The 25,298-nt window shown below is 54.4% G+C and overlaps 1 protein-coding gene across 1 annotated transcript in view; it reads left to right on the top strand.

Moving 5' to 3' along the window:
* The first annotated feature begins 605 nt into the window (after positions 1 to 605).
* Positions 606 to 25,298, top strand: part of GRM7 (glutamate metabotropic receptor 7) — a 215,125-nt gene continuing 190,432 nt past the window's right edge. The window contains exon 1 of the mRNA XM_054387175.1: positions 606 to 1,130. Within this exon, the coding sequence (XP_054243150.1) occupies positions 621 to 1,130 (510 nt within the window). The 5' untranslated portion in view covers positions 606 to 620. The remainder of the gene's footprint in view (positions 1,131 to 25,298) is intronic.

Raw genomic sequence — 25,298 nt, 5'->3', positions numbered from 1 at the left:
GGCAGCCGCGCACCCCCCGCTCACAGCTCCAGCTCCCGGCAGCATCACCTGGCCGCTGCCGCTCCGCGCCGGGCACGGGGGCGGGAGGGGTGCCTCGCTTCTCCCCTTCCCCGGTGCTATCGAGGTCCGGCCGGTCCCTGCATCACCTGTAGCCCCCCGTTATTCCCCTGGTAGAGAGATTGGGGTCGCCACTTGGTTCCATCCCCATCATCCCTATTCCATCCCCATCTCTTCCCCTTCTCATCCTCACCATCCCTATTCCATCCCCATCCCATATCCATTCCAATCCCCATCATCTCCATCCCCAGCCCCTGTCCCGGCCCGGCCCCGGGCGGTGCGGCCGCATCCTGCGCAGCAGCGGCGGGCGGGGCGGTGGAGGGGGCGGGAGGCGGAGAGGCTCTGGCCACCATTTAAAGCGGTAGCTGCTCGAAGCGGCTCCCCAGTGCCGGGGCTGCCGCGGAGCGCGGCGGAGGCAGCCGCGGCCAGGGCGGGAGGGACCGGCCGAGCCCCCTCCCCCGGCTCCCATCCCGGCCCGGTCCCTCCGTGGCTGCATGAAGGGGAGCGCGGGTGGGAGCGTGGGCCAGCGTCGCCCGGGTAGCCGTGTTGGAGGAGGCAGCACCATGGTCCGGTTGGGTGAGCTCCTGCGGCTCCTGACTCTGCTGAAGTTGCCCTGCTGCTTGCTGGAGCTGCTGCTCTCCGAGGTGGTCCATGGGCAGGAGATGTACGCCCCTCATTCCATCCGCCTGGAAGGGGACATCACTCTGGGCGGCCTCTTCCCGGTCCACGCCAAGGGCCCCCCGGGCGTGCCCTGCGGGGACATCAAGAAGGAAAACGGCATCCACAGGCTGGAGGCGATGCTCTACGCCTTGGACCAGATCAACAGCGACCCGGACCTGCTGCCCAACGTCACGCTGGGGGCTCGGATCTTGGACACCTGCTCCCGAGACACCTACGCCTTGGAGCAGTCCCTCACCTTTGTCCAGGCTCTGATTCAGAAGGACACCTCCGACGTGAGGTGCACCAACGGGGAGCCACCAGTATTCGTCAAGCCGGAGAAAGTAGTTGGAGTGATCGGAGCTTCGGGAAGTTCAGTGTCCATTATGGTGGCAAACATCCTCCGGCTCTTCCAGGTAGGGCTGCGCTGCTCCGGGCCGTGCCGAGACGAGTCATGCCGAGATGAGCCGTACCGCGGGGTCGGGCGGTGGATGCTGCTTTGAACAGGATCCCTTGGTGCCCCTTCAGGTGCTTTATTTGTCCCCTCCCCAGAACATCTTATCCCCATCAAAGCAACCGCTGGGTTCCAGCATTCTCCATCTCCCTGCTCCGCGGTGCGTGGCACTTTCTGGATTTATCGCCCCATTTGCAAGAAGCAAAACCGTGAAGGGAAAGGGGGAGGGGGAGAAAAAAAGGATTAAAAAAAAAAAAAAAAGAAAAAGGCCGATAAAGCCCAGGCAGTGATGAACACGGGTTTGCGTTTAGCGAGAAATATGGCTAGGCAGAGATGCGAGAGCAAAGGCAGCACCAGTGCGGCCGGGACGGGCTCCGCGGATGCGGGGGCAGGATGAGGCTGGGTGGGGGTCCGCTGGGTGGGTTTTCCCCATAAACACTTGGTGGAGATTGGGCCGCACTGAGCAGCTCCAGCTACCCACCCACCCGCTTTCTGGAGCCGGGGTCCCTGTGCCCACCCTAGGGGCTGCGGAGTCAGCCCGGTCGCCCCCGGTTGGATGGAGGCGGAGGAGGGGATGGGGAGAGCGGCTGGCCCCGGGGGTGGTGAGCCGAGCTCCGGCTGCAGCTCCGCGGCTCTGGCACAGCGCTGGGGGATGGATGAGCAGAGCCGGAGGATTAAAGAACCGAGCGTGTGTGTGCGGGGGAGATGCGCTGCAGCTCCGGCACGATCCGCTCCCCACCCTCCATCTCCAGGGACAGCTGCCATCGTGTGTCCCCCGCCCCAGGCTGCATCCTTCTGCCCCTTTCCCAGCGCCCCAAGTCTGGGAGAAAGCATCTCCCCGGGGCTGATCTGGGCTTTGCTTGACGGTGGTGGACCAGGGCTTCTCGGTGGGGATGGCCCCGGGGGTAAAGGGGAAGGCGGCTGGATGGAGCCAGCGGGGCCCGGTGGGATGCTCCTCAGCAGGGCTGGATCGCGGTTGCAGTGACAGCGACAGAACCGCCACCAGATGCATGGCGAGCAGCGGAGTTTCTCGCTTCCTCTCCTCCGCCTTCGCATGCGGAAGGCGGTTGGTGGGGATTAGTTTTATTTTTGTGCAGAGGGTGGAGAGATTTCCCCGCTTCCCCCAGCTGGAAACTTGTGAGGGTTTGCATGGTGAATCCACTCCGCTCGTTCCTCCCCTTTCCTATCTGGCTGTCGGTGCCGTCGTAGGGCGACGATGCTCCTTCGCCCATCACTGCTGCCCTGGGCACTGCCCGGCTGGACGCGGTCCTCTCCATCTTCCCAAACCAACACCAAGGAGCTGGCTTTGTTCTCCCTGCTCGCCTCCCCCTCTTGGCAGATTAAAACGCTCCTCGGATTGCTTCTGGGTTCGGCGCCGTGCCGAATCTCCCGTGGCTTTGACACGCGGCGCTCGGAGGTGCCGCCGAGAAGCAGCCCCACTCGTGTGCGTGAGAGAGCTTCCATCGCTACAGCCGCGGCACTTAGCTCTGCCGGAGACTCCTCGCCTTGCAGACCCCCCTCCCTGGGCTGCAATAGCGATGAGCTCATGCTCTCTGCGTGAGCTGGAGCCGAGGAGCTGGGAGGGATGCGAGAGGGGCTGAAGTTCCGCAGAAGTCTTTGGTCTGGCAGCTGCCTATCTGCTCCAGCCGTCCGCGGGTGAAAATCAGGCAGCTGCTTGACTCGGGAGCTCGCTCGGGAGCACAGCCTGGCTGCTCCGTGCGGGGATCTCACCCCGAAGGAAATCCTGAGCCACAGAGCACCTGTGACACCTTGGGTGGCAGGTTATGTAAGGGAGTTTGCAGAAAAGAAGGCATTTGGGGGCAGTTTCTTGCCCGGTGAGACATTTACATGAATCCAAACATTTTAATGTCTTGTGACTAAGCATCTGCTTGAAACTGCTTTGCAACCAAATCAGCTGGAAAGCAGGAACACACTGGGAGGGATTTTACTGAGTGTGGATTTCACAGCTCTGGTCTGCCACCTCTAAGCTGAATTTTTTGTCAGGCAATCAAGCCCTTTCCTATTGCCCTCTCTTCCCTCCAATGCTGTTCAGAACATGTCCCAGCCAGAGAGGAAAAAGAAAAAAGAACTGTTTTGAGAGAGAGGAGGAGACCTGGACCTCTTAAGCAGCTTCCTGCTGTTGTATGGGGGTGGGTGGGCAGCTGGAAGTTATTAGGAGTCAAAACCCAACCAATTACCCCCCAAAAAAACACCTGTTAACCTAAACCAGCTCAAACCTAAGAGCTGCTGCAGCCAGCTTGCTTCTCCTGGCTGGCTGGAGGTGTTCCTGAGCATGGTAGTGTGGTGAGTGCTGGGTGAATGTCTCTTGGACATTTCTGTTTGTGCCCAGATTGGCTTTTCCCAACCAGTGATAGAAGTTAGCTATATGATGTGAGTACATCCAGCTATGGGACCCCTGACACAAGAGGGATGTGGACCTGCTGGAGAGAGTCCAGAGGAGGGTCATGAGGGTGATCAGGGGGCTGGAGAACCTTACCTGTGAAGACAGGCTGAGAGAGTTGGGGCCTGAAGAATAGAAGGCCCAAGGGAGACCTTAGAGCAGCCTTCTAGTACCTGAAGGGGCTCCAGGAGAGCTGGGGAGGGACTGTTCAGAAGGGGCTGGGGGGGGATAGGATGAGGGGCAATGGTTTGGAACTGGAGCAGGGCAGAGTTATGTTGGACATCAGGAGGAAGCTCTACACAGTGAGGGTGGTGAGACACTGGACAGGTTGCCCAGGATGTGGTTGAGTCCAGTCTTGTCCTTGGATACTTTCTAGGCTGGACTTGATGTGTCCCTGGGCAGCCTGCTCTAGCTGGAGGTGTCCCTGCTGCCTGCAGAGGGGTGGCCAAGATGCCCTTCGGGTGTCCCTTCCAACCCGATGCAATCTGTGAACCTCCTGGATGAAAGCTTTCTATCTGTGGAGACCTCTGCAGAGAAACCTTAGGAGTGTTGACAATTCTCTGACAGTACCTTGGAACATTGCTGCTCTACCTTGATGTGAAGAGAAAATATGTCTGCAATCCAGAGAGAGCACAGTGAGGCTTCCTCCACCAGCTCTGGCTGCTGGAGAGGCTTTCTCTCCGGGATGGGTAAGATCTGGGCTGTTGATCTCCCTCTCTCCATCTGAAGTTACTCTCTCTCTCCATGCAGCTTCGCTGTCTGCTCCCAATCCAGCAGAGAGAGGGCTGGGAGCATCTTCAGCTGATGCCAACAGGTGGATCAGCAGGGGAGAGAACAGCACCGAGGTGCTCTGCTTGGAATTCATCTGTGTAATTGCTGCCTGAAGTTCTGCAGCAGCTCTGCTTTGGAAAAAAAACAATCACAACCAAACTGAAGTGAAGGATCTCCCTCAGCCCAGATTGTCCTGTCTGATGAAAGCACAAATCCCTCTCCCTGCCTCTGGATCTCCCTCTCCATTCATCCCTCACTCACACCTTGGATGGAAGGTGATGGAACCAGCTGGGGTGGAGGGGTTTTCCCTGGAGCTGTGAGGATGCCTCCAAGCCCCAGCTGTGTGCAGGGGAAGCTCTAAGCCCCCTCTCAGCCTCTGGCTGAGGTGCTGGTGCTTATGGAGAGAAGCTGCTGGGGCTCAGATGTAGTCAGAGTTCTCTCTGTGAGTCCCAGAGGATGTGGGGATGTGCTGGAGGTGGGGGCAGGTGCTGCCAGTGAGGGCAGTGTGTCTCCTCAGGTCACATCCCTGAGGATTTATCTTCCAAAACTGCAGCTCATGAGACATGCAGGAGCTGAGGGTTCAGGGGGAGCAGGAGGCTTTCAGTGTCTGTCACTGCCATGAGCTTTGGGTGGGACAATCCATGAGTTAATTCAGTTTCATGTTCAGGTTGGAGCACTGCATCCAGTTCTGGAGCCTCTCTTACAGGAAGGATCTGGAGGTGCTGGAAGGTGTCCAGAGAAGGGCCACGAGGATGAGAAGAGGGATGGAGCTGCTCTGCTATGAGGACAGACTGAGAGAGTTGGGGGTGTGCAGTCTGGAGAGGAGAAGGCCCAAGGGAGACCTTCTTGTGGCCTTCCAGGATCTGCAGGGGACTACAAGAAAGTTGGGGAGGGACTTTTGAGGGTGTCAGGGAATGATAGGACTTGGGGGATGGAGCAAAACTAGAAATGGGGAGATTCAGATTGGATGTTAGGAAGAAATTCTTCCCCATAAGGCTGGTGAGAGACTGGCACAGGTTGCCCAGGCAGGTGGTGGAAGCCTCATCCCTGGAGGGTTTTGCAGCCAGGCTGGATGTGGCTGTGAGCAGCCTGCTGTGGTGTGAGGTGTCCCTGCCCATGGCAGGGGGTTTGGAACTGGCTGAGCCTTGAGGTCCCTTCCAACCCTGACAGTTCTGTGATTCGAGAGCATCTCAGATACACAGCCAGGTCCCACCTTCAGCAGCAGGTCAGACCCCACCCCTGAGCCATGCTGAAGCACAGTTGGGTGTCTGACTGACTCTTGAAGACACCACACAGCTCTCTCCAGCTGGGCAGTGGCACTTTGGAAGGGGTCAAGTAGGGATGGGTGTGTAGGAGTTAATGTGGGATAATTTTCTGCCACATCCTGTAGACCAGATCTCCCCTGAACTCCCAGAAGGATATTGAGGGGCTGGAGCAGGTCCAGAAAAGGGAAGCAAAGCTGGGGAAGGGGCTGGGGAGGAGCAGCTGAGAGACCTGGGGGTGTTTAGTTGAGAGAAGAGGAGGCTGAGGCAGACCTCATTGTTCTCTACAGCTCCCTGAGAGGAGGCTGCAGTGAGGTGGGGTTTGGGCTCTGCTCCCTAGTCTCAGGTGATAGAAGGAGAGGAAATGGCCTGAAATTGTGCCAGGGGAGGGTTAGGCTGGAGAGGAGAAAAACTTTCTTTGCTGCAAGAGTCATCAGGGATTGGCACAGGCTGCCCAGGGAGGTGGTAGAGTCCCCATCCCTGCAGGTGTTCCAGAACCCTGTGGCCATGGCACTTTGGGCTGTGGTTTGAGGGCCATGGTGGGGTTGGGTTGCTGGTTGGACTCAATGACCTTGGAGAGCTTTTCCAATTCAGACCAATCTGTGATTCTCTAGAGGCTGTGCCTCATCCCCATCCTGACTTCCTGCTAAGCCAGGAGCTGTGGGAGCAGGGCTGTGTGGGGAGCCTGCTGCCCGTGCTGCCCGTGCTGCCCTGCTGCCCGTGCTGCCCTGCTGCCCGTGCTGCCCTGCTGCCCGTGCTGCCCTGCTGCCCGTGCTGCCCTGCTGCCCGTGCTGCCCTGCTGCCTGTGCTGCCCTGCTGCCTGTGCTGCCCTGCTGCCTGTGCTGCCCTGCCTCAGATGGATGCAGCCCACACGATCAGCTGGTGTGTGGTGGAGCGTGGAGGTAGAGCTGCATAAATATTCAGGTTTGTCAAAGAGGAGGACTTTCCTGAGCACAATTGTGTCAGAGCATGGCAATGAGGAGCACAAGGCTTGGAAATTAAAGATCTGTGCTGAAGGGAAAGCAGAAGGGGTCTGGGGAGCTGCTTCCTAACGTTCAGGGCAAGGTGGCTTCAGGCTGTTGGCTTTGCTTGGGGAGAAAAAAAAGAAAAAAACAAAAGCCCAGCATCAGAGCTGGCTTCACAAATGGATCTGCATGAAATTCAGCTTCACAGAGTGCATCAGGTTGGAAGGGAGCCTCAAAGCTCATCTTGTCCACCCCCCAGGGACACCTCCAGCTAGAGCAGGCTGCCCAAGGAGCAGGCTGAGCTTGAATGTCTGCAGGGATGGAGCCTCCACCACCTCCCTGTGCAACCCCAGTCTCTCCCCACCCTCATGGTGCAGATCTCCCTCCCGCTGTCCAACCTAACTCCAGCTCCAAACCATTGCCCTCCTCCTCTCCCCACAGCCCCTTCTGAACAGTCCCTCCCCAGCCTGCCTGCAGCTCCCCTGCAGATACTGAACTGCAGCTCAGAGGTGTCCCTGGAGCCTTCTCTTCTGCAGGCTGAACACCCCCAGCTCCCTCAGCCTGTCCCCACAGCAGAGCTTCTGCAGCCCTCTGATCATCTTGGTGCCCTCCTCTGCACCCTCTTGGGGTCCTGCAGGTGAGGTATGAGCAGAGCAGAGGGGCAGGATCCCTTCTCTCCATCTCTGGCAATGGGCACTGCCAGTGCCCATTGCTGGCTCCTGCCCAGCTTCTCCCCCACCAGCACCCCCAGCTCCTTCTCTGCAGGAGAATGCCAGGAAAACCTCCTTTTTGGGACTCCTTCAAAATTCCTCATTACAAGCTTTAACAAGGAGCTAATTGCTGCTGCTGCTGCAGGTTTCTGTGCTCAGTGGCTGTCATTTGAAGCAGTCAGCCTAGGGTCCCTTCTTTTCCTTGTCTCAGTGCCTTGGTGCTGGCTCAGCCATGTGTTCTGCAGCCCCTTGGGGGTGAACTTTCAGACAGCAACGTGGGCTGGAGGAGCACAATGAGATTGGGAGTGCAAATTGAAATGTCCCTTTCCTCCCTCGGGGTGGGGAGGAGCTGGCTCCATTTCTTGCTGGTACATTTCTTGCTGCTGGATTTCCTTTGCACCTAATGAGAAAGGTGAAAGTTGCAACCCTGCCTTCAGCTCTGGGCAGGACAAAGCTGAAATGTGGTAAGTGGGGAAGGGGCACAGCTGAGGAGTGCAGTTCTGAGCTGTCTGCTTTGCTTTCCTGGCCTCTCTCAGGGAAGAGAGAAATCCCTCTGGGTCCCACCTGCATCAACAGGCTGGGGCTGGCTGGGCTGCAGCCTTCCAGGTGCTGAGGGAGGTGGAGGCTCTGCCTCAGCTTCTGGTGCTGTGGATGGAGCAGGAGGTTCTGCCTCAGCTTCTGGTGCTGTGGATGGAGCAGGAGGTTCTGCCTCAGCTTCTGGTGCTGTGAGTGGAGGAGGAGGTTCTGCCTCAGCTTCTGGTGCTATGGATGGAGCCTCGAGGAGGTTCTGCCTCAGTTTGTGGTGCTATGGATGGAGGAGGAGGCTGTGCCTCAGCTTCTGGTGCTGTGGATGGAGCAGGAGGTTCTGCCTCAGCTTCTGGTGCTGTGGATGGAGGAGGTTCTGCCTCAGCCTCTGGTGCTGTGGATGGAGCAGGAGGTTCTGCCTCAGCTTCTGGTGCTGTGGGTGGAGGAGGAGGTTCTGCCTCAGCTTCTGGTGCTGTGGGTGGAGGAGGAGGTTCTGCCTCAGCTTCTGGTGCTGTGGGTGGAGGAGGAGGTTCTGCCTCAGCTTCTGGTGCTGTGGGTGGAGGAGGAGGTTCTGCCTCAGCTTCTGGTGCTGTGGGTGGAGGAGGAGGTTCTGCCTCAGCTTCTGGTGCTGTGGGTGGAGGAGGAGGTTCTGCCTCAGCTTCTGGTGCTGTGGGTGGAGGAGGAGGTTCTGCCTCAGCTTCTGGTGCTGTGGGTGGAGGAGGAGGTTCTGCCTCAGCTTCTGGTGCTGTGGATAGTGTGGGTGGAGGAGGAGGTTCTGCCTCAGCTTCTGGTGCTGTGGATAGTGTGGATGGAGATGGAGGTTCTCTCAAGTCAGAAGCTGAGGCAGGATTCAGTGAGGCTCTTGGCGGCTGTCAGTGTCTGTTCCTGCTGGGCTTGCAGCAGGAATTGGAGGGTGAGGGTTCTGGGGGTGTTCAGCCTGGGGAAGAGGAGGCTCAGGGGAGACCTCATTGTTTTCTACAGCTCCCTGAAAGGAGGTTGGAGCCAGGTGGGGCTGATCTCTTCTCCCTAGTAACAAGTACTAGGATGGGAGGAAATGTGGTTTGCCTCAGGGGACTTTTATGTTGGACACTGGAAGAAACTTCTCAACTGAAAGGGTTCCCAAAGCCTGGCACAGGCTGCCCAGGGAGGTGGTGGTATCCCTACCCCTGGAGGTGTTTCAAAGAGGCAGAGATGTGGTGCTGAGAGCCATGGTTTAGCCCCAGCAAAGCTAAAGGGCAGTTGGACTCAGTGATCTTGGAGGTCTTTTCCAACCAAAACCCATTCCATGATCCTCTGGTCATGGGGAGGAAAGCTGAGGGGCTGTGTGAGAAGGCTTCCCAGAGGGTGTGATTCCAAGAGGTGCTCCTGGAGTGCTTGATTTTGAACCCATTTTGTGCTGCTCCTCTGCTCAGCCTCTCTTACCCCCCCTTGGCTCTGCAGCAGAGGCGTGGCAGAGTGACCCTTCCTCCCTCTCAGCTCCTCGAGTTCCCTGCAGGGATATCAGGAGACAGGCTCAGAGCTCTTTCCATTTGCCTTGGTTCTGGATGCAAAGCCAGAGCCCCACACTGAATCCCCTCCTGCTGAGCTCAGCTTAATGAGCTGGTGGTAAAGGGCTGCTTTAATTGAGTGCCATGGGGGATCCTGGCTTACTGCTGCTGCTTGGGAGGCAAAGTGACAGACTTGAGGGCTAGGTTGGGTTTGGGTTTGGTTTGGGTTTTCTTTAGTTTGGGTTTGGGTTTGGTTCTGTTTGGGCTTGGTTTTATTTTGTTTTTCTCTAGATGCTAATCTGTTGTGAACTCATTACCAGATCCTTCTGTTTTCCTCTCCCTTGAAATGAGGCAGCCCCCAGGCTCCAGGATGATTCCTGTTGTCCAAGATGTTCTCAGGAAAACTCTCCTCTTTTTTTTTTTTTTTTTTTTTTTTTTTTTTTTTTTTTGGTGAGTACTGGAACAAAATGCTAAAAGGAGGCAATAATGAACTTCACTCCTTTGCTTCTCTTCCCACGACAATGGGGTCTGGGTTTCTCCCTGCCTGCTGCTGCTGTCCCTGTGCTGCCAGTCATGTCACCTGCTTGTTTGGCTTTTGCTTTCTGTCTGTTTTGCATTGTGATGCTGGTAGGAGTCAGAGGAATCACTGATGTGTGGTTAATAGAGGAGCAGTGTGTGAGGAGTGCAGAGGCACCTCCCAGCCCTCCAGCAAGGCAGGCAGGGCTCGTGTGCAGGCTGGGCTGCTCCTGCCTGTGGAAGCAGAGCAGGCAGAAACTTTGATGGAAAAGAGGGGGAAGAGTTTGGTCAGCCTGTGGTTGGTGCCTGCTGAGGGGGTGCTGGAAGGGCAATGCTCTGCAGGACACAAGCTCTCCCTCTCCTCCCACCAGCAGGAGCCTCAGGTCTGCCCCCAGCAGCAGCTTTCCAGACCTTGGCATGGGCAAAGGGGATGGACAGGAAGGCTGTGACAAGTTTTGGGCACCTCAGTCCAAGAGAGATGTGGAGGTGCTGGAGCCAGTGCAGAAGAGGGCAAAGAAGCTGGGGAAGGGCCTGAGGAATAAACCTTATGAGGGAGCTGGGGATGGTTAGTGTGGAGAAGAGGATGCTGAGGGCAGAGCTCATGGCTGTCTACAACTACCTGCAAGGACATTATGGAGAGGCTGCTGCTGGTCTCTTCTCACAGGGAATTAGTGACAGAACAGGAGGGAACAGCCTCCAGCTGCCACTGGGGAGTTTTAGACTGGACAGTAGGAAACATTTTTCCCAGCAAGAGCGGTCAGGCTCTGGGATGTGCTGCCCAGGGAGGTGGTGGAGTGCCCAAGCCTGGCTTGGTTTCAGGGTGGTTTGGCTGTGGGGCTATGGTTCAGGGTGGAGCCTTGCAGAGCAGGATTCAGGGCTGGACTTGGTGATCCTGAGGCTCTCTTCCAACCTGAGTGTTTCTGTGATTCTGTTGTGGTGTCTCCTCCCTCTGTGGCAGTCAGCTGGCTGTGTGCTTGGCCACTTCTGCCTCTGCCTAGAGGCTGGGCAAAGGGAGAGTCAAGGTCAGGCTGGAGGTCACTGTGAGAGCATTGCCCTGGTAGGGGAAGCAGCTGAGGTCAGCTTAGTGTCTGCACAGCCCAGGTGAGTGCCAGGCAATGCCAGAGGAGTCCCAGGGCTGGCAGGGCCCTGCTGGTGTGTGTCACACTCTGGGGAACTCCTCTGCTGCTCACATAGCCTGAGGGCAATGCCTTGTTGGAGCTGCTTTGCTGCTTCAGTTCAGAAGCCAGGCAAAGTGTCCTGGCTTTGGTGTGGTCCCTGTGCTGCTCTGCCTGCTGCAGAGACTCCCTCAGATCTTGCTCCTACACTGGTACAGCTCTTCTGGGCTTATCTCTGCCAGGCAGAACAACTCCTGACAAAGCCAGAGCCTGCAGCTGTCCTGCACAGTGACTCTGATCCAGCCACTCCTCAGGTGGGTTGCTACAAACCTGTCTCATCCTCCTTCAGGAGAGATTCCACATCTCTCTGGCTGCTCACAGGGTGTGACAGCACAGCCAGGCTTGAGGTGCCCACAGCTGGTGCCCTTCTCTGTGAGGAGGACAGGCTGAGAGCCCTGAAGAACAGAAGGCTAAGAGGGGATTTTATTGATGTCTATAAATATCTGAAGGGTAGGGGGCAAGGAGAAGGCAGCTCTAGGGTCTCCCTGGAGCCTTCTCTGGTCAGCTCAGAAGAGGGCAGAACTTCTGGTGGGGGGAAGAGGTTGGGGCCAGATTCTTTTCAGTGCTGCCCAGGGACAGGACAAGGGGCAATGGACACAACCTGGAGTCCAGGAGGTTCCATCTGAAGAGGAGAAGAAAGTTGTTTGGTGTGAGGGTGCTGGAGGCCTGGAGCAGGCTGCCCAGAGAGATTGTGGAGTCTCCTTGTGTGGAGAGCTTCCAACCCCCTGGGTGACTTGCCCTGGGTGACCCTGCTCTGGCAGGGGGTTGGACTGGGTGAGCTCCAGAGGTCCCTTCCAACCCTTACCATTCTAGGATCCTATGATATCCTGGAGCCTCCACAGAAGGCTGTTTCCCCCCCTTTAATAGCCAGCTTTTATCCTCTTTGCTGGAACTTTCCCTGGCTTTGTTCTGTCTGTGCTTTCACAGCAGGGTGAGGCTTAAGTGCAACCCAGGAGGCAGCAGATAGCTTCAGCCAGCAAGACTTCTGCTCTGCCCTCGATGCTGGAAGCTGGCCTCAAAAAGGAGAGGCTTTGAATGTTTTAGTGGGAGAGATTTATCTGCAAGATTAATCAGCTGGGACCTGGGGAGCTCCATCTCGCCCTGATTCCTGCTCAAGCCATTAGCTTCAGCTTCCAAAGATCTGCCTGGGCCCTGGTGTCTGTTTTCAATCCCACCTCACCCCAGGGATGTCTTTCCAGTCTGGACGACCTGGGCTAAACAACCACCAAGGAAAACCTCCATGAGAAGTTTGCTACCACAACAGTATTTGTCTGAAGAGCTGAGCAGCCCTGCAGGTGTCCAAGAAACCTCTGGGCTGTGGTTTGAGGGCCATGGTGGGGTTGGGTTGCTGGTTGGACTCGATGACCTTGGAGAGCTTTTCCAACTCAGACCCTTCAGTGATTCTCCAGAGGCTGTGCCCCATCCCCAGCCTGAATTCATCCAAGCCAGGAGCCTTGGGGGCAGGGCTGGGGGGGTGGATGTGCTGCCCTGGTGTCTGAGCTGCAGGGCCTCAGATGGGTGCAACCCACAGGATCAGCTGGTGTGTGGTGGAGATGACCTTGATGAGCTCAGAGGTCTTTTCTGACTGAAAAATTCGATGGTTATCCACATGGAGAAGTTCATCAGGTCCCAAACCTCTCTGTTTGGCATCTTTGATGGAGAGCACAGAGGGCTCAGGATGTCAGCAGATCTTCATGCCTGCATCAGTTGGGATGGAAATGCTCAGGTTTGGTGTACTGAAAATCATCAGCTCCCAATTCTCTTGATTTGGTATCTTTGATGGAGAGCACAAAGGGCTCAGGATCTCAGGAGACCTTTGTGCCTGCATCAGCTGGGATGGAGATGCTCAGGTTTGATGCACTGAAAATCATCAAATCCCAATTCTCCTTATGAGTATCTTTGATGTAGAGCACAGAGGGCTCAGGATGTCAGCAGACCTTCATGCCTGCATCATCTCAGATGCAAAAGCTCAGGTTTGGTGCCTTGAAAATCATCAAGTGCCAGTTCCCTCTGTTTGGTATCTTTGGTGGAGCGCACAAAGAGCTCAGGATCTCAGGAGACCTTTGTGCCTGCATCATCTCAGATGGTTTGGTGCCTTGCAAGGTTCTGTTCTCTGCTGCCATTTTAGACATGGTGCAGAGGAAAAGCTTTCTGCAGGCTCCCAGGCAGAGGATTTTTTTTCTAATAAATTTATTATTTCATAAATATTTTAATAACAGTAATTAGGCATTCATCAGAATGGAGATTTGTTTCAGTGCCATTAAACTCAGGCTCATAATTACATCCATGGTGTTTCTGCACACAGAACAAGCTGAATGCAACCACTTAGAAAATGCATTTGGCAGCTCTTGGTGGCACAGGAAGAATTCACATCTTTGCAGGGTTCTCATCTCCAGCTGTTGGTGTGTTCAATACACCAGGAAGAAGGGGACAGAAGGACATTTTCTTCTCTGTGGATGGAGGATTTGGGCCTGAAGAGCTGTTAGCAGGCTTCTGTTTGCAGCAATAATGACAACAGAATGAGCTTTGTATTGGGAGATCACAGATGCAATGCAAGTGGGGAGCTGCAGAGGTGCCAGGTGGTGTGAGACCAGGGCCAGGTCTGGGCTCCCCAGGTCAAGAGAGACAGGGAACTGCTGGAGAGAGTCCAGGGGAGACTGCAAAGGTGCTGGGGGGCCTGGAGCAGCTCTGTGAGGAGCAAAGGCTGAGAGCCCTGGGGCTGAGAGCCTGCAGAAGAGCAGCCCCAGAGGGCAGCTGAGCAATGCTCAGCAAGAGCTAAAGGAGCTGTGGGGGACAAGAGGCTGGGGCCAGACTCTGCTCAGTGGTGCCCAGGGACAGGACACATGGGGCAAGGGGCACAAACTGGAACCCAGGAAGTTCCATCTGTGAACAGAAAGAGAAATTTCTTTGGTGTGAGGGTGCTGGAGCCCTGGAGGGCCATCCAGTTGGTTAATGAGACACTGGAGCAGGCTGCCCAGGGAGGTGGTGGAGTCCCCATCCCTGCAGGTGTTCCAGAACCCTGTGGCCATGTCCCTTGTGGCTGTGGTTTGGTGGCCATGGTGGGGTTGGGTTGATGTTGGACTGGATGAGCTTGGAGATCTCTTCCAACCAAAGCAGTTCTCTGTCTCTCTGAGGCCTGAGGACACGGCTGAGTTTATTCAGTTTCAACAAGTGCTTGTGTGTGGCTGGGGGCAAGGTGACCACTGCTGGATCTGTGCTGAGCTCCAGCTGAGGCTGGGACTTTGTTTTCTCTGTATTTATTTATCTATCTATTATTCCCTTTGGAAATTCCCTTCAGCCAAGCATTGGCACAGGCTGCCTGGGGAGGTGATGGAGTCACCATCCCTGGAGGTGTTTAAAGGTTGCTGAGATGTGGTGCTCAGCAAATGGTTTGGTGGTGCACTTGGTAGGGTTTATGGTAGGACCTGATGACCTCCAGGGTCTTCTCTCACTTCAATGACTCCATGTCTCTCTGATTCTGTCCAATGGGTGCCCCCCAAGGGTGATGTCTGGGCCATCAGGCATGCAGAGATGCTCTTAGTCATCAAGGTCCTCCTTGTAGTGAGGGGCCCAAAGCTGAGCCCATCACTCAAGGTGTGGCCTCACCAGTGCCCAGCACAGGGCACAATCCCTGGCCCAGTCCTGCTGGCCACACCATTGCTGATCCAGGCCAGGCTGCTGGTGGCCTTCAGGGCCACTTGTTGAGCACACTGCTGGCTCACCTCCTGCTGCTGTCACCCAACCCTCCCCAGGGCTTTTTCCAGTGGGCACTTTCCAGGCTCTGCCCCACCTGGAGCCTTTGTGGGGTTGTTGTGACCCAAGGGCAGGACCCAGCACTTGGTGAACCTCATCCCATTGGTGTCTGTAGTGAGTCTGTAACATGTTGAGACCTTTAACTCCTCTCAGTGTGAGAGCAGTGTGCAGGGCTGCAGAGGTGCTGAGCTCCATGAGAATCACAAAATCAGTCAGGGTTGGAAGGGACCTCAAGGACCATCTGGTTCCAACCCCCCTGCTGTGGGCAGGGACACCTCTCACTAGAAGGCAGCTTTCCATCTTCAGGAGTGTTTTTGTGCTGTGGTAAAGTGTGAAGGGCATTAAACCCATGAAGAAATGACAGAAATCACCAAATCCAGTTTTCCCCATCCATGATAAATATTTTTTTTTTTTTTTATTATTGCTATTGCTGGAGAATCAAAGTATTATTAAAAAAGCCTCCAGCCCCTCTGCTTTATTTTCTCAGGAAGAATCTTCTTAGATTTCTGCAAGGAAGAAACCCCTCCAAGCACAAGAGAGGGCTGAGGCTGAGAGCTCTGCTCTGAAATGTCCTGTTTGAAACAAGCAAAGCTGCTGCTGCTGCTCCTGCTCTGGTTGTCAGTGCATTGCTCATTCAAGTGGGCACTGTCAGGCTGTGCTTGTGAGGAATGCATGGAGGTGACCAAGGGCCCAGGAAATGGAGCCTGAGTCTGTGCTGGAGCCCTGCACTTGATCATCACCTGTGGAGCAACTCCTTCCTCATCATCATAGAATCATAGATTTGGTTGGAGAAGACCTCTAAGACCATAGAGTCCAACCCAGCAGTGGATCCTGGTTCAAAGCTCTGAGCAGCCCACCTGAAAATCCCAGAATCCCAGCATGGTGAAGGTTGGAAGGGACCTCTGGAGCTCACCCAGCCCAGCCCCCTGTTCCAGCAGGGCACCCACAGCAGCTTGCCCAGGAGCACAATGCCCAGGGGGAGTTGGAAGCTCTCCACACAAGGAGACTCCACAACCTCTCTGGGCAGCCTGCTCCAGGCCTTCAGCACCCTCACAACAAACAACTTTCTCCTCCTGCTCAGATGGAGCCTCCTGGGTTCCAGTCTGTGCCCCTTGCCCCTTGTGCTGTCCCTGGGCACCACTGAGCAGAGTCTGGCCCCAGCCTCTTGCCCCCCACAGCTCCTTTAGCTCTTGCTGAGCATTCTTCACACTTTTCTTCATGCAGACACATGCAGACTTAGAGGTCTGGAGGGAAGGACTGCTGGTGGACAACCAATTCCCCTTGAGCCATCAATGTGTCCTCATGGCCAAGCAGGTCGATGGTCTCCTGAGGTGCATTAAGAAGAGTGTGAGGCATCCTTTGAAGCCAGGCTGTGGGGCAGGTGTGGGTCTGCTCTGCTGGGCAGCAGGGGTTGTTTGGCTGGCAGTGCAGGGCTGAGGCTCATCCCTCAGACTCTAAACTCTGCAAAACAAAGCTGTAAAGAGTTAATCACAAGCCATGAAGTGCTTCTTGAGGGGAGGTGGCTGATCTGTGGTACCCCTGTGCAGCACATGGTTGCCCTCTCCATGCTAATACAAGGCTTCATTTATTCACAGTGCTCTGTTTTGCCTTTTTTTTTTCCAGTTGTTTTTTTTTTTTATGTCAACACTGGATGTTTGTGCTTCTCCCTCTCCCCTCTCTCTCCTTCCACTCTTCCCTGCTCAGCTCCTAAGAAGCAGGCTGGAAAATTGGTCTGACAGTTGATCCTAATCTCCAGGGTGAATTTGAGATAAGCTGCTGCTGGGGTTCATGGAACCAAGTTTTTCACTTGTGCCATCATGAAAGTATCACTGAGCTACCAGAAAAAAAAAAAAAAACCAACCCACAGAACCCAACCCAAGCAAGCAGCAAACTCCTCTCTGCCTTTGTCTTTCCTGCTGGTTTTGTGCAGCATGGCAAATCTCATCACTGCCATTGTGAGGAATGTGGCAGGCATGGGAAATAACCCAGAGAAGGAGGGGGAGTTAGACACCCTCCCAGGAGGAAGCACCAGCCACAGAAGAAGATCTGGAGTCAGCAAGGTTGGAGAAGACCTTGAGGGTCAGCAAGCTCAGTCCTCTCCCCACCACATCCATGGCCACTAGGGCATGTCCTCAGGTGCCACATCTGCCACATCTGCTTGGTTTGTGAACATCTTCAGTAATGTGCACCCACCCTGGGCATCCTGTTCCTCTCCAGCACCCACCCTGGGCATCCTGTTCCTCTCCAGCACCCACCCTGGGCATCCTGTTCCACTCCAGCACCCACCATGGGCATCCTCTTCCAATTGCTTACTCAGCTGAAGGACCTGGAGTTGTTCAGTGTGGAGGAGGTTGAGGGGATCTGCTCTGTACAGCTTCCTGAAAGGAGGTTAGAAGCAGGTGGGGGTTCAGCTCTTCTCCTTAGACTCAGGTGATAGAAGGAGGGAAATGGCCTGAATTGTGCCAGGGCAGGGATAGGTTGGAGATGAGGAAGAATTTTTTTGGTGCAAGAGTGGTCAGGGTTTGGAAGAGGCTGCCCAGGGAGGTGGTGGAGTCCCCATCCCTGGAGGTGTTGCAGAACCCTGTGGCCATGTTCCTGAGGGCCATGGTTTGGTGGCCATGGAGGGGTTGGGTTGGACTCGGTGATCTTGGAGGTCTTTTCCAAGGCAAACACTTCTCTGACTCTATAGTGATGGTTACTGCAAAACTGCAGGAGACATTTTGACTTTAGCTGGTGTTGGGGAGAGTGTTTTGATGGTGAAGGTTAAGTCACACTGAATTACTCAGTCCCTTCCTTTGTGGTCATCCTTCTTACTGCACCAAGTGTTGGAGGTCAGCTTGGATGAGGCCTTGAGCAGCCTGGGCTGGTGGGAAGTGTCCCTGCCCATGGCAGGGGCTTGGAACTGGATGATCTGTAAGATCCCTTCCAACCCAACCCATCCTGTGGTTCCCTGGTTCCATGGTACCTGAGCTCTAGCAGTAATTCATGACCTGGCTCCTGCCCCTGGCAGATGTCAGCTTGCTGTAAACCCACGAAAGATGGAGATGTGATTTTTATCTCCTCCAGCATACTCCATGCTCCCAGCCCTTTGAGCTTCTCCAGGAGCCCCACCTCATACTCAGGGAGCAGCAAATTAATCCCACTCCAGATCCCCCCTGGGTACCTAGAAGGGTTTCACCACTTTGCTTCCTGAAGCCAAGGGATGAGTGGCAGATGTGCAGCACTGGCAGCCAAGGTGAGCAGGGTCTGTCTACATCTTCTAGACCTTGAAGCTCTCTGGAGCCTCCCAAACTTGGCAAGTTTATTGTCAGAACAGCAGAAAAAGGAAGGGAAAAATAAGTGTTTGCTCTGCAGGTTGCTTCCCCCTGACCTCTGTCCCAGTGCTCACATAAATTAAGCACCACTTGATCTGACTGGAATCTATTCTGCTCACCTCTTGGCAAAGTGTAGTGGCAGAGCAGGCACTGGGTGGGAAGGGCCCATCAGAGGTCAGCCAGTCCAACCCTCCTGCAGTCAGCAGGGAGATCCCCAACTAGAGCAGAATGCTCAGGGCCTCACCAAGACTGACCTTGAATCCCTCAGGAGGTGCAAACCCCACACAGGGGCTCAGAGCCTCACCAAGACTGACCTTGAAGCTCTCCAGGGATGTTCTATTAAACCTGAATAATCCAAGGAGAAGCAAACCCTACACAGGGGCTCAGAGCACCATCAAGCCTGACCTTGAAGTTCTCCAGGGGTGTCCTGTTAAACTGGAATCCCTCAGGAGGTGCAAACTCCACAAAGCACCTCAGGGGTTTTTTTTTGTGGTTTTTTTTTTTTCTTTTTTCAAGGCATCATTTCAGGCAGGTTGGAGCTCTTGCTTGGGGGTTTTTAGGCTTAGGAAACGAAGCCTGCAAGGAAATGAGGGTGCAGCTCAACAGCAGTTGTGTGGAGGGCAGAAATCATGGAATCAGAGAATTGTTTGGGTTGGGAAAGCCTTCTGAGATCATTGAATGTGACCTTCAACCCAACCCCACCAGGGCCCACTGAGGTCACCTGGAGCTGCTGAGCACTAAGAACTGTGCAAATGCAGCCCATGGAGATTGTGTTGGGCTGTGATGGGTGGATCCTAACAGAAGGCCAAACTATTGCTAGTGTTTCATTCCTTTAATGTGAGTTAAAATCAACTTCTGAGCTTAATTAGCTGATTTTCATGGTTGCCCCCTGCTCCTTTGCACTTTCTCATTATATATCTGCAGAGGAGGTTGTAAATTCACACCTTGTTGACAAGAACATGACTCTGGGGAGCAGCAGTCACAGCTTTGCTGGTAATGTGTCCAACCAACAGCAACTCTGAGGGCCTGATGAGACAGGAGCAGTACAGTGGAAAAAGCAGCACTGGAGCTGCCAGGATGCAGGGGAGCTGGGATCCTGGGATGTGACTAACAGCAGAGTCAGGGAATGGGTTGGCTTGAAAGGGACCTTCCAAGGTCACCCAGTCCAACCCCTGCCCTCAGCAGGGACATCCCCAACCAGAGCAGGCTGCTCACAGCCACAACCAACCTGACCTGCACTGCTGCCAGCCATGGGGCAGCTCCCACCTCTCTGGGCAGCCTGGGCCAGGCTCTCCCCACCCTCAGCATCAAACATTTCTCCCTTCTCTCCACTCTCCATCTCCCTCTTGGAGTTCAAACCATCCCCCCTTGTCCTGTCCTACAGGCTCTGCTCAGGAGTCTGTTCCCAGCTTTCTTGTCAGCCCCTTCCAGCACTGAAAGACCATGAAAAGGTCTCCCTGGAGCCTTCCCTTCCCCAGGCTGAACAACCCCAACTCTCCCCCAGCTGTGGTCACATTCTCTGGATTCTGGGCACTGGCATCTCCTGAAGCTTTGATGGAGTGGATCTCAGTGCTCTGCCAAGGTCAGTGCTAAAAGGAAGAAGTCTTTTGTTGTCCAGCTGAGCAATGCTCCCTGCTCCAAAGAGCTGCTGAGTGTGGTTGAAGTCTTGCTTTGGGACAAGCTGCACTCACGTGGTGTGGAGAGCCACCAAACCCTGGCCCCAGGTGCCATGGCCACAGGGTTCTGGAACACCTCCAGGGATGAGGACTCCACCACCTCCCTGGGCAGCCTGTGCCAATCCCTGACCACTCTTGCACCAAAAAAATTTTTCCTCCTCTCTAACCTAACCCTCCCCTGGCACCATTTCAGGTCACTTCCTCTCCTTTTATCACCTGATCCTAGGGAGGAAAGCCAAACCCCTCCCTGGCTCCAGCCTCCTCTCAGGGAGCTGTAGAGAGCAATGAGGTCTCCCTCAGCCTCCTCCAGGCTGAACACCCTCAGCTCCCTCAGCTGCTCCTCTCCAGCCCCTTCCCCAGCTTTGTTTCCCTTCTCTGGACCTTCTCCAGCCCCTCAATATCCTTCTGGGAGTGAAAACTGAACCCAGCACTCAAGTTGTGGCCTCACTTCTTTACTCCTTCTCCTACTCCCTTCTCAACTCCCTCTTTTGTCCTTTGGGTGGCTATTTTGACATCCCAAATGCTGGATCCTCCTCACAGAGCTGTCATCCTCTCAGTGCATTAATTCCTCTCTGGCAGGATGGTGATGAGGTATTGATGAGAACAGGTTGGAAGATGAAGACTTGAATTGAGTACAAGTGGGACTAACCTTAATTAATGCACCTTCCTGCTTCTTACCTGACAGTTTATCTGCTCTTAATTAAAGTTGTTCAAAGCCCAGGATGGCTCTGTGATTACAGAGTTTTGTTCCCAAAGCAGGGAGATGGGGAGGAACTGTCATCAGCCAACAAAGGCTGTGCTTGATGGCAAGAGGAGAACAGCAGCCACCAGAGTGGTTAACTCCCCTGGAAGGAGATAACTCCTGGCTGGGGGTACCTTAATGTCTCTCAACTGGGTGTGGGTTGACAGCAGCTGAACATGAGCCAGCAGTGTGCTCAGCAGGAGAAGAGGGCCACCAGCAGCCTGGCCTGGATCAGCCACGGTATGGCCAGCAGGAGCAGGGCAGAGACTGTCCCCTGGACTGGGCACTGGTGAGGCTGCACCTTGAGTCCTGGGTGCACTTTTGGGGCTGCTCACTCCAAGAAGGACATTGAGAAGCTGGAGCAGGGCCAGAGAAGGGCAACAGAGCTGGGGAAGGTTCTGGAGAGCAGGGCTGGGGAGGAGCAGCTGAGGGAGCTGGGGGTGTTCAGCCTGGAGAAGAGGAGGCTGAGGGGAGACCTCACTGCTCTCTACAGTTCCCTGAGAGGAGGCTGCAGCCAGGTGGGGTTGGGCTCTGCTCCATAGTCTTAGGTGATAGAAAGAGAGGAAATGTCCTGAAATTGTGCCAGGGAAGGGTTAGGTTGGAGAGGAGGAACAATTCCTTTGCTGCAAGAGTGGTGAGGGATTGGCAGAGGCTGCCCAGGGAGGTGGTGGAGTCCCCATCCCTGGGGGTGTTCCAGAACCCTGTGGCCATGGCACTTGGGGCCATGGTTTGATGGCCATGGTGGGGTTGGGCTGCTGGTTGGACTGGATGATCTCAGAGGGCTTTCCCAACCCAACCAATTCCATGATTCCCTGAATTCAGTGGGAATTGAACCCAGCAGCCTAACAAATCTCCTTCCCTTCTGCCCCTTGCTTGACTCCTGCAGCTCTCCCAACATGATGCTGCCTTTGACTTTCCTGCTCTCTCCCACCCACGGTTTCTCCTCCAGCTTTTCCGGAGGTGTTTTTCCAGGGGGGCTGTTCTGCTCTCCACTAACAGACAGTTCCTCTGTGTCTTTTGTGAAATGTTCCCGGGGGAATGATGCTTCCAAGAGGGAAATTGTATGTTTCATTATCTGAAAGGTTTGGGACTGGATCAGAGGCTTTTTGTTGGAGTTGTCAGGGAGGTTTTTGTTATTATTGTGAAATTGAATCAGGAGGAGGAACCTGTTCTGAAGGCTTGGAACAGGAGCTGCCAGAGAAGCCCAGGGAAAGCTGCTCTGTTTGGGAAGGTTAACTGAGATCGTTTGGAATCAGGTTTGTTGCTTTAGCTGAATCAAGGACAAAAGGGAGCTGGGATAAGGGATGATTGATGTGGCTGCATGAAGAATGTGGCCAGCAAGTCAAAAAAGGTTCTCCTCCTCCTCTACTCTGCCCTGCTGAGGCCACATCTGCAATATGGTGTCCAGTTCTGGGCTCCCCAGTTCCAGAGAGGCAGAGACCTGCTGGAGAGAGTCCAGGGGAGGCTGCAAAGCTGCTGAGGGGCCTGGAGCAGCTCTGTGAGGAGCAAAGGCTGAGAGCCCTGGGGCTGAGAGCCTGCAGAAGAGCAGCCCCAGAGGGCAGCTGAGCAATGCTCAGCAAGAGCTAAAGGAGCTGTGGGGGCAAGAGGCTGGGGCCAGACTCTGCTCAGTGGTGCCCAGGGACAGCACAAGGGGCAAGGGGCACAAACTGGAACCCAGGAGGTTCCATGTGAAGAGGAGGAGAAAGTTGTTTGTTGTGAGGGTGCTGGAGGCCTGGAGTAGGCTGCCCAGAGAGGTTGTGGAGTCTCCTTGTGTGGAGAGCTTCCAACCCTAGCTGGGCATTGTACTGCTGGGCAAGCTGCTGTGTGTGCCCTGCTGGAGCAGGGGCTTGGACTGGATAAGCTCCAGAGCTCCCTTCCAACCCCACCATGCTGGGGTTCTGTGGATCCATCTTGTCTAGGTAGATTTTCTCTCTTGTAGGCATTTTTCAGTGATCATTATTTCCTGGTCAGAATTCAAAAGTTTCTTATCAGAAGAAACCTTCTCTTAACCTCTCAAGGCTGCCTCAGGACCCTGGATGTGATGAATGCTTTTGGGTAGCAGCATGGAAAGAAATGCTCCAGGAGGACCTGAAGATGGATTTTCTTTCTAGCAACACCCAAACAATTCCTTTTGGGTTGGGATGAGATGCTCCTCAGGCAGAGCAGGTCAGACTGCTCAACCTGTCCATGGTCCTCAAGGAGGAGAAGTTCAACAGATGTCACTGGCACTGCATGTCCTCTGCACTGTGATAGCTTCATGGTTTGAGCTTGGGCAGCCTTCCTCTGGCTTTAGTTGGGCAATATAAGGCAGGGATCTGGTGCTGGAGCATCCTAACCATGGTCAGCAGCCATCAACCCATTCATGGTCCTCAAGGAGGACAAGTTCAGCAGCTGTCACCTGCACTTCATGTCCTCTGCACTGTCATAGTTTCATGGTTAGGAAGAAGTTCTTCCCCATGAGGGTGGTGAGAGACTGGCAGAGGTTGCCCAGGGAGGTGGTAGAAGCCTCATCCCTGGAGGTTTTTGCAGCCAGGCTGGATGTGGCTGTGAGCAACCTGCTGTGGTGTGAGGTGTCCCTGCCCCAGGCAGGGGGGTTGGAACTGAATGAGCCTTGAGGTCACTTCCAACCCTGACAATTCTATGATTCTGTGGTTGTAGCTTGGGCAGGCTTCCTCTGGCTTTATTTGGGCAATATAAGGCAGGGATCTGGTGCTGGAGCACCCTAACCATGATCAGCAGATGTCAACCTGTTTGTGATCCTCAAGAAGGACAAGTTCAGCAGGTGTCACTGGCACTGCATGTCCTCCTGCACTGTGGTATCTTCATGGTTTTAGCTTGGGCAGCTTTCCTCTGGCTTTAGCTGGGTAAGGCAGGCAGGGATCTGGTGCTGGAGCATCCTCCCAGTGGTCACTGATGCTTTCAACCTGTTTGTGATTCTCAAGGAGGACAAGTTCAGCAGGTGTCACTGGCACTGCATGACCTCTGCGCTGTGGTAGCTTCATGGTTTGAGCTTGGGCAGCCTTCCTCTGGCTTTGCTTGGCTAGTTAGGGCAGGATATCTGGTGCTGGAGCATCCTCACCGTGGTCACTGGTGCTGTCACCTGCTGGCATCCCCTCCATGCACAGGTGCTGTGCACCAGCAAGCTCAGCTGGAGGATCAGGAGGCTGGGACTCCCACTAGAGTGGAGACAGTCTGCTAATTGTTATTCTGCAGGAAGAGAGCCATCAGACATCCCCAGGATGACAACATCTTCCCAATTCTTGGAGCCAGGGGTGGAATCTGAATAAGCAAGAGAGAGAGAGGTGAAGAGCTTGGATCTGAGTGAGCAGGGAGTCACCACAGCAGGGGGAAGCAGAGGCAGCAGAGTGCAACCTGCTCGAAATGTGGGTCAAAAGCAGCAGAGAGTCCTCACAACTTTTTTTGTCTAACACAAATATAAATAACAAAAAGCAGAGGAATATTTTGAATAGGCAAAAAAAAAACCAAAAAACAAACCAAAACCAACCCAACCCTACAAAATACAATAAATAAGGAATCAATTCAGCAGAGTGAGGCTAGGCCAGGCTTAGGGGATGTCCCAGTTCAGGGAAGTATGAAACGTAAAGACTTTATCCAGTGCAGACTGTGACCATCCTGCTCACTATGCACATCAGATGCAGCCCTTTCTGAGGTGTGGTTTGGGTTTTGTTCCTGGTTTGGGGTTTTTCTTAATCTGTCTTTGGATGTTGGAATTTGTTTTTTGGTTTGGTTTTGGTTTGGTGTTTTGGTTTGGGTTTTTTGTTTGGTTTTGATTTGGTTTTTTCGGTTTGGTTTTGGTTTATTTTTTTGTTTTGGTTTGGTGCTTTGGTTTGGGTTTGGTTTGGGTTTGTTTTTGGTTTGGTTTTGTGTTTTGTTTTGGGTTTTGTGTTGGGTTTTGATTTGTTTTGTTTTTGTTTTGTTTTGTGCTGTGGGAACTCCCTTGGTGATTCCTCCAGGAAGTCAAATTGCAGGAAGCATTTCAAAAATCACCACTTGAGATGCTTCAGAATCACCACTTCAGGTGCTGATCTTTTTATTTCTTTTATTTCCTTCCTTTTCCTCCACAAGGCTTTGATGAAAGATGCTCCAAACCCCCACCCAACCCAAAACAACAACAAACCCCAAACCAAACTCCCTGCAATTCATTAGGAGGCTTCTAATTTCTGGCATTAAAAGAGGAAAGTTTTTTTTTTTTTTTCCTCCTCAAACAGCCCTCATCTGATGTCCTAGTTTACCAAAGGTCCCCTGACTCCCTTGCATGGCAGTGAACCAAGCACTGAAACAGAAAAGGATCAGGGCTAGCAGAAGCTCTACCAGGAGCAAGGATTTTCCTCTCTCTCTCTCTGTGTAGACTTTGCTCTCACACAAGACCAAGTGCAAGGTCATGCAGCTGGGTTGGGGCAATCTCAAGCACCAAAACAGGCTGGGCAGGGACTGGCTTGAGAGCAGCCCTGGAGAAAAGGCCTTGGGGGTGCTGGGGGAGGAGAAGCTCAACAGGAGCCAGCAGTGAGCACTTGCAGCCCAGAGAGCCAAGCAGCCCAGGGGCTGCAGCAAGAGAAGTGTGGCCAGCAGGGCCAGGGAGGGGATTCTCCCCCTCTGCTCCACTCTGCTGAGACCCCACCGGAGCTCTGTGTCCAGTTCTGGAGCCTCTGTTCCAAAAAGGATCTGGAGGTGCTGGAAGGTGTCCAGAGAATGGCCACGAGGATGAGCAGAGGGCTGGAGCTGCTCTGCACTGGAGACAGCCTGAGAGAGTTGGGGTTGCGCAGTGTAGAGAGGAGAAGGCTCCCAGGAGACCTTCCTGTGGTCTTCCAGGAT

This window comes from Indicator indicator, chromosome 15, assembly GCF_027791375.1.
Source record: "Indicator indicator isolate 239-I01 chromosome 15, UM_Iind_1.1, whole genome shotgun sequence".
NCBI lineage: Eukaryota > Metazoa > Chordata > Aves > Piciformes > Indicatoridae > Indicator > Indicator indicator.
This window is presented reverse-complemented; position numbering and strand designations above follow the sequence as displayed.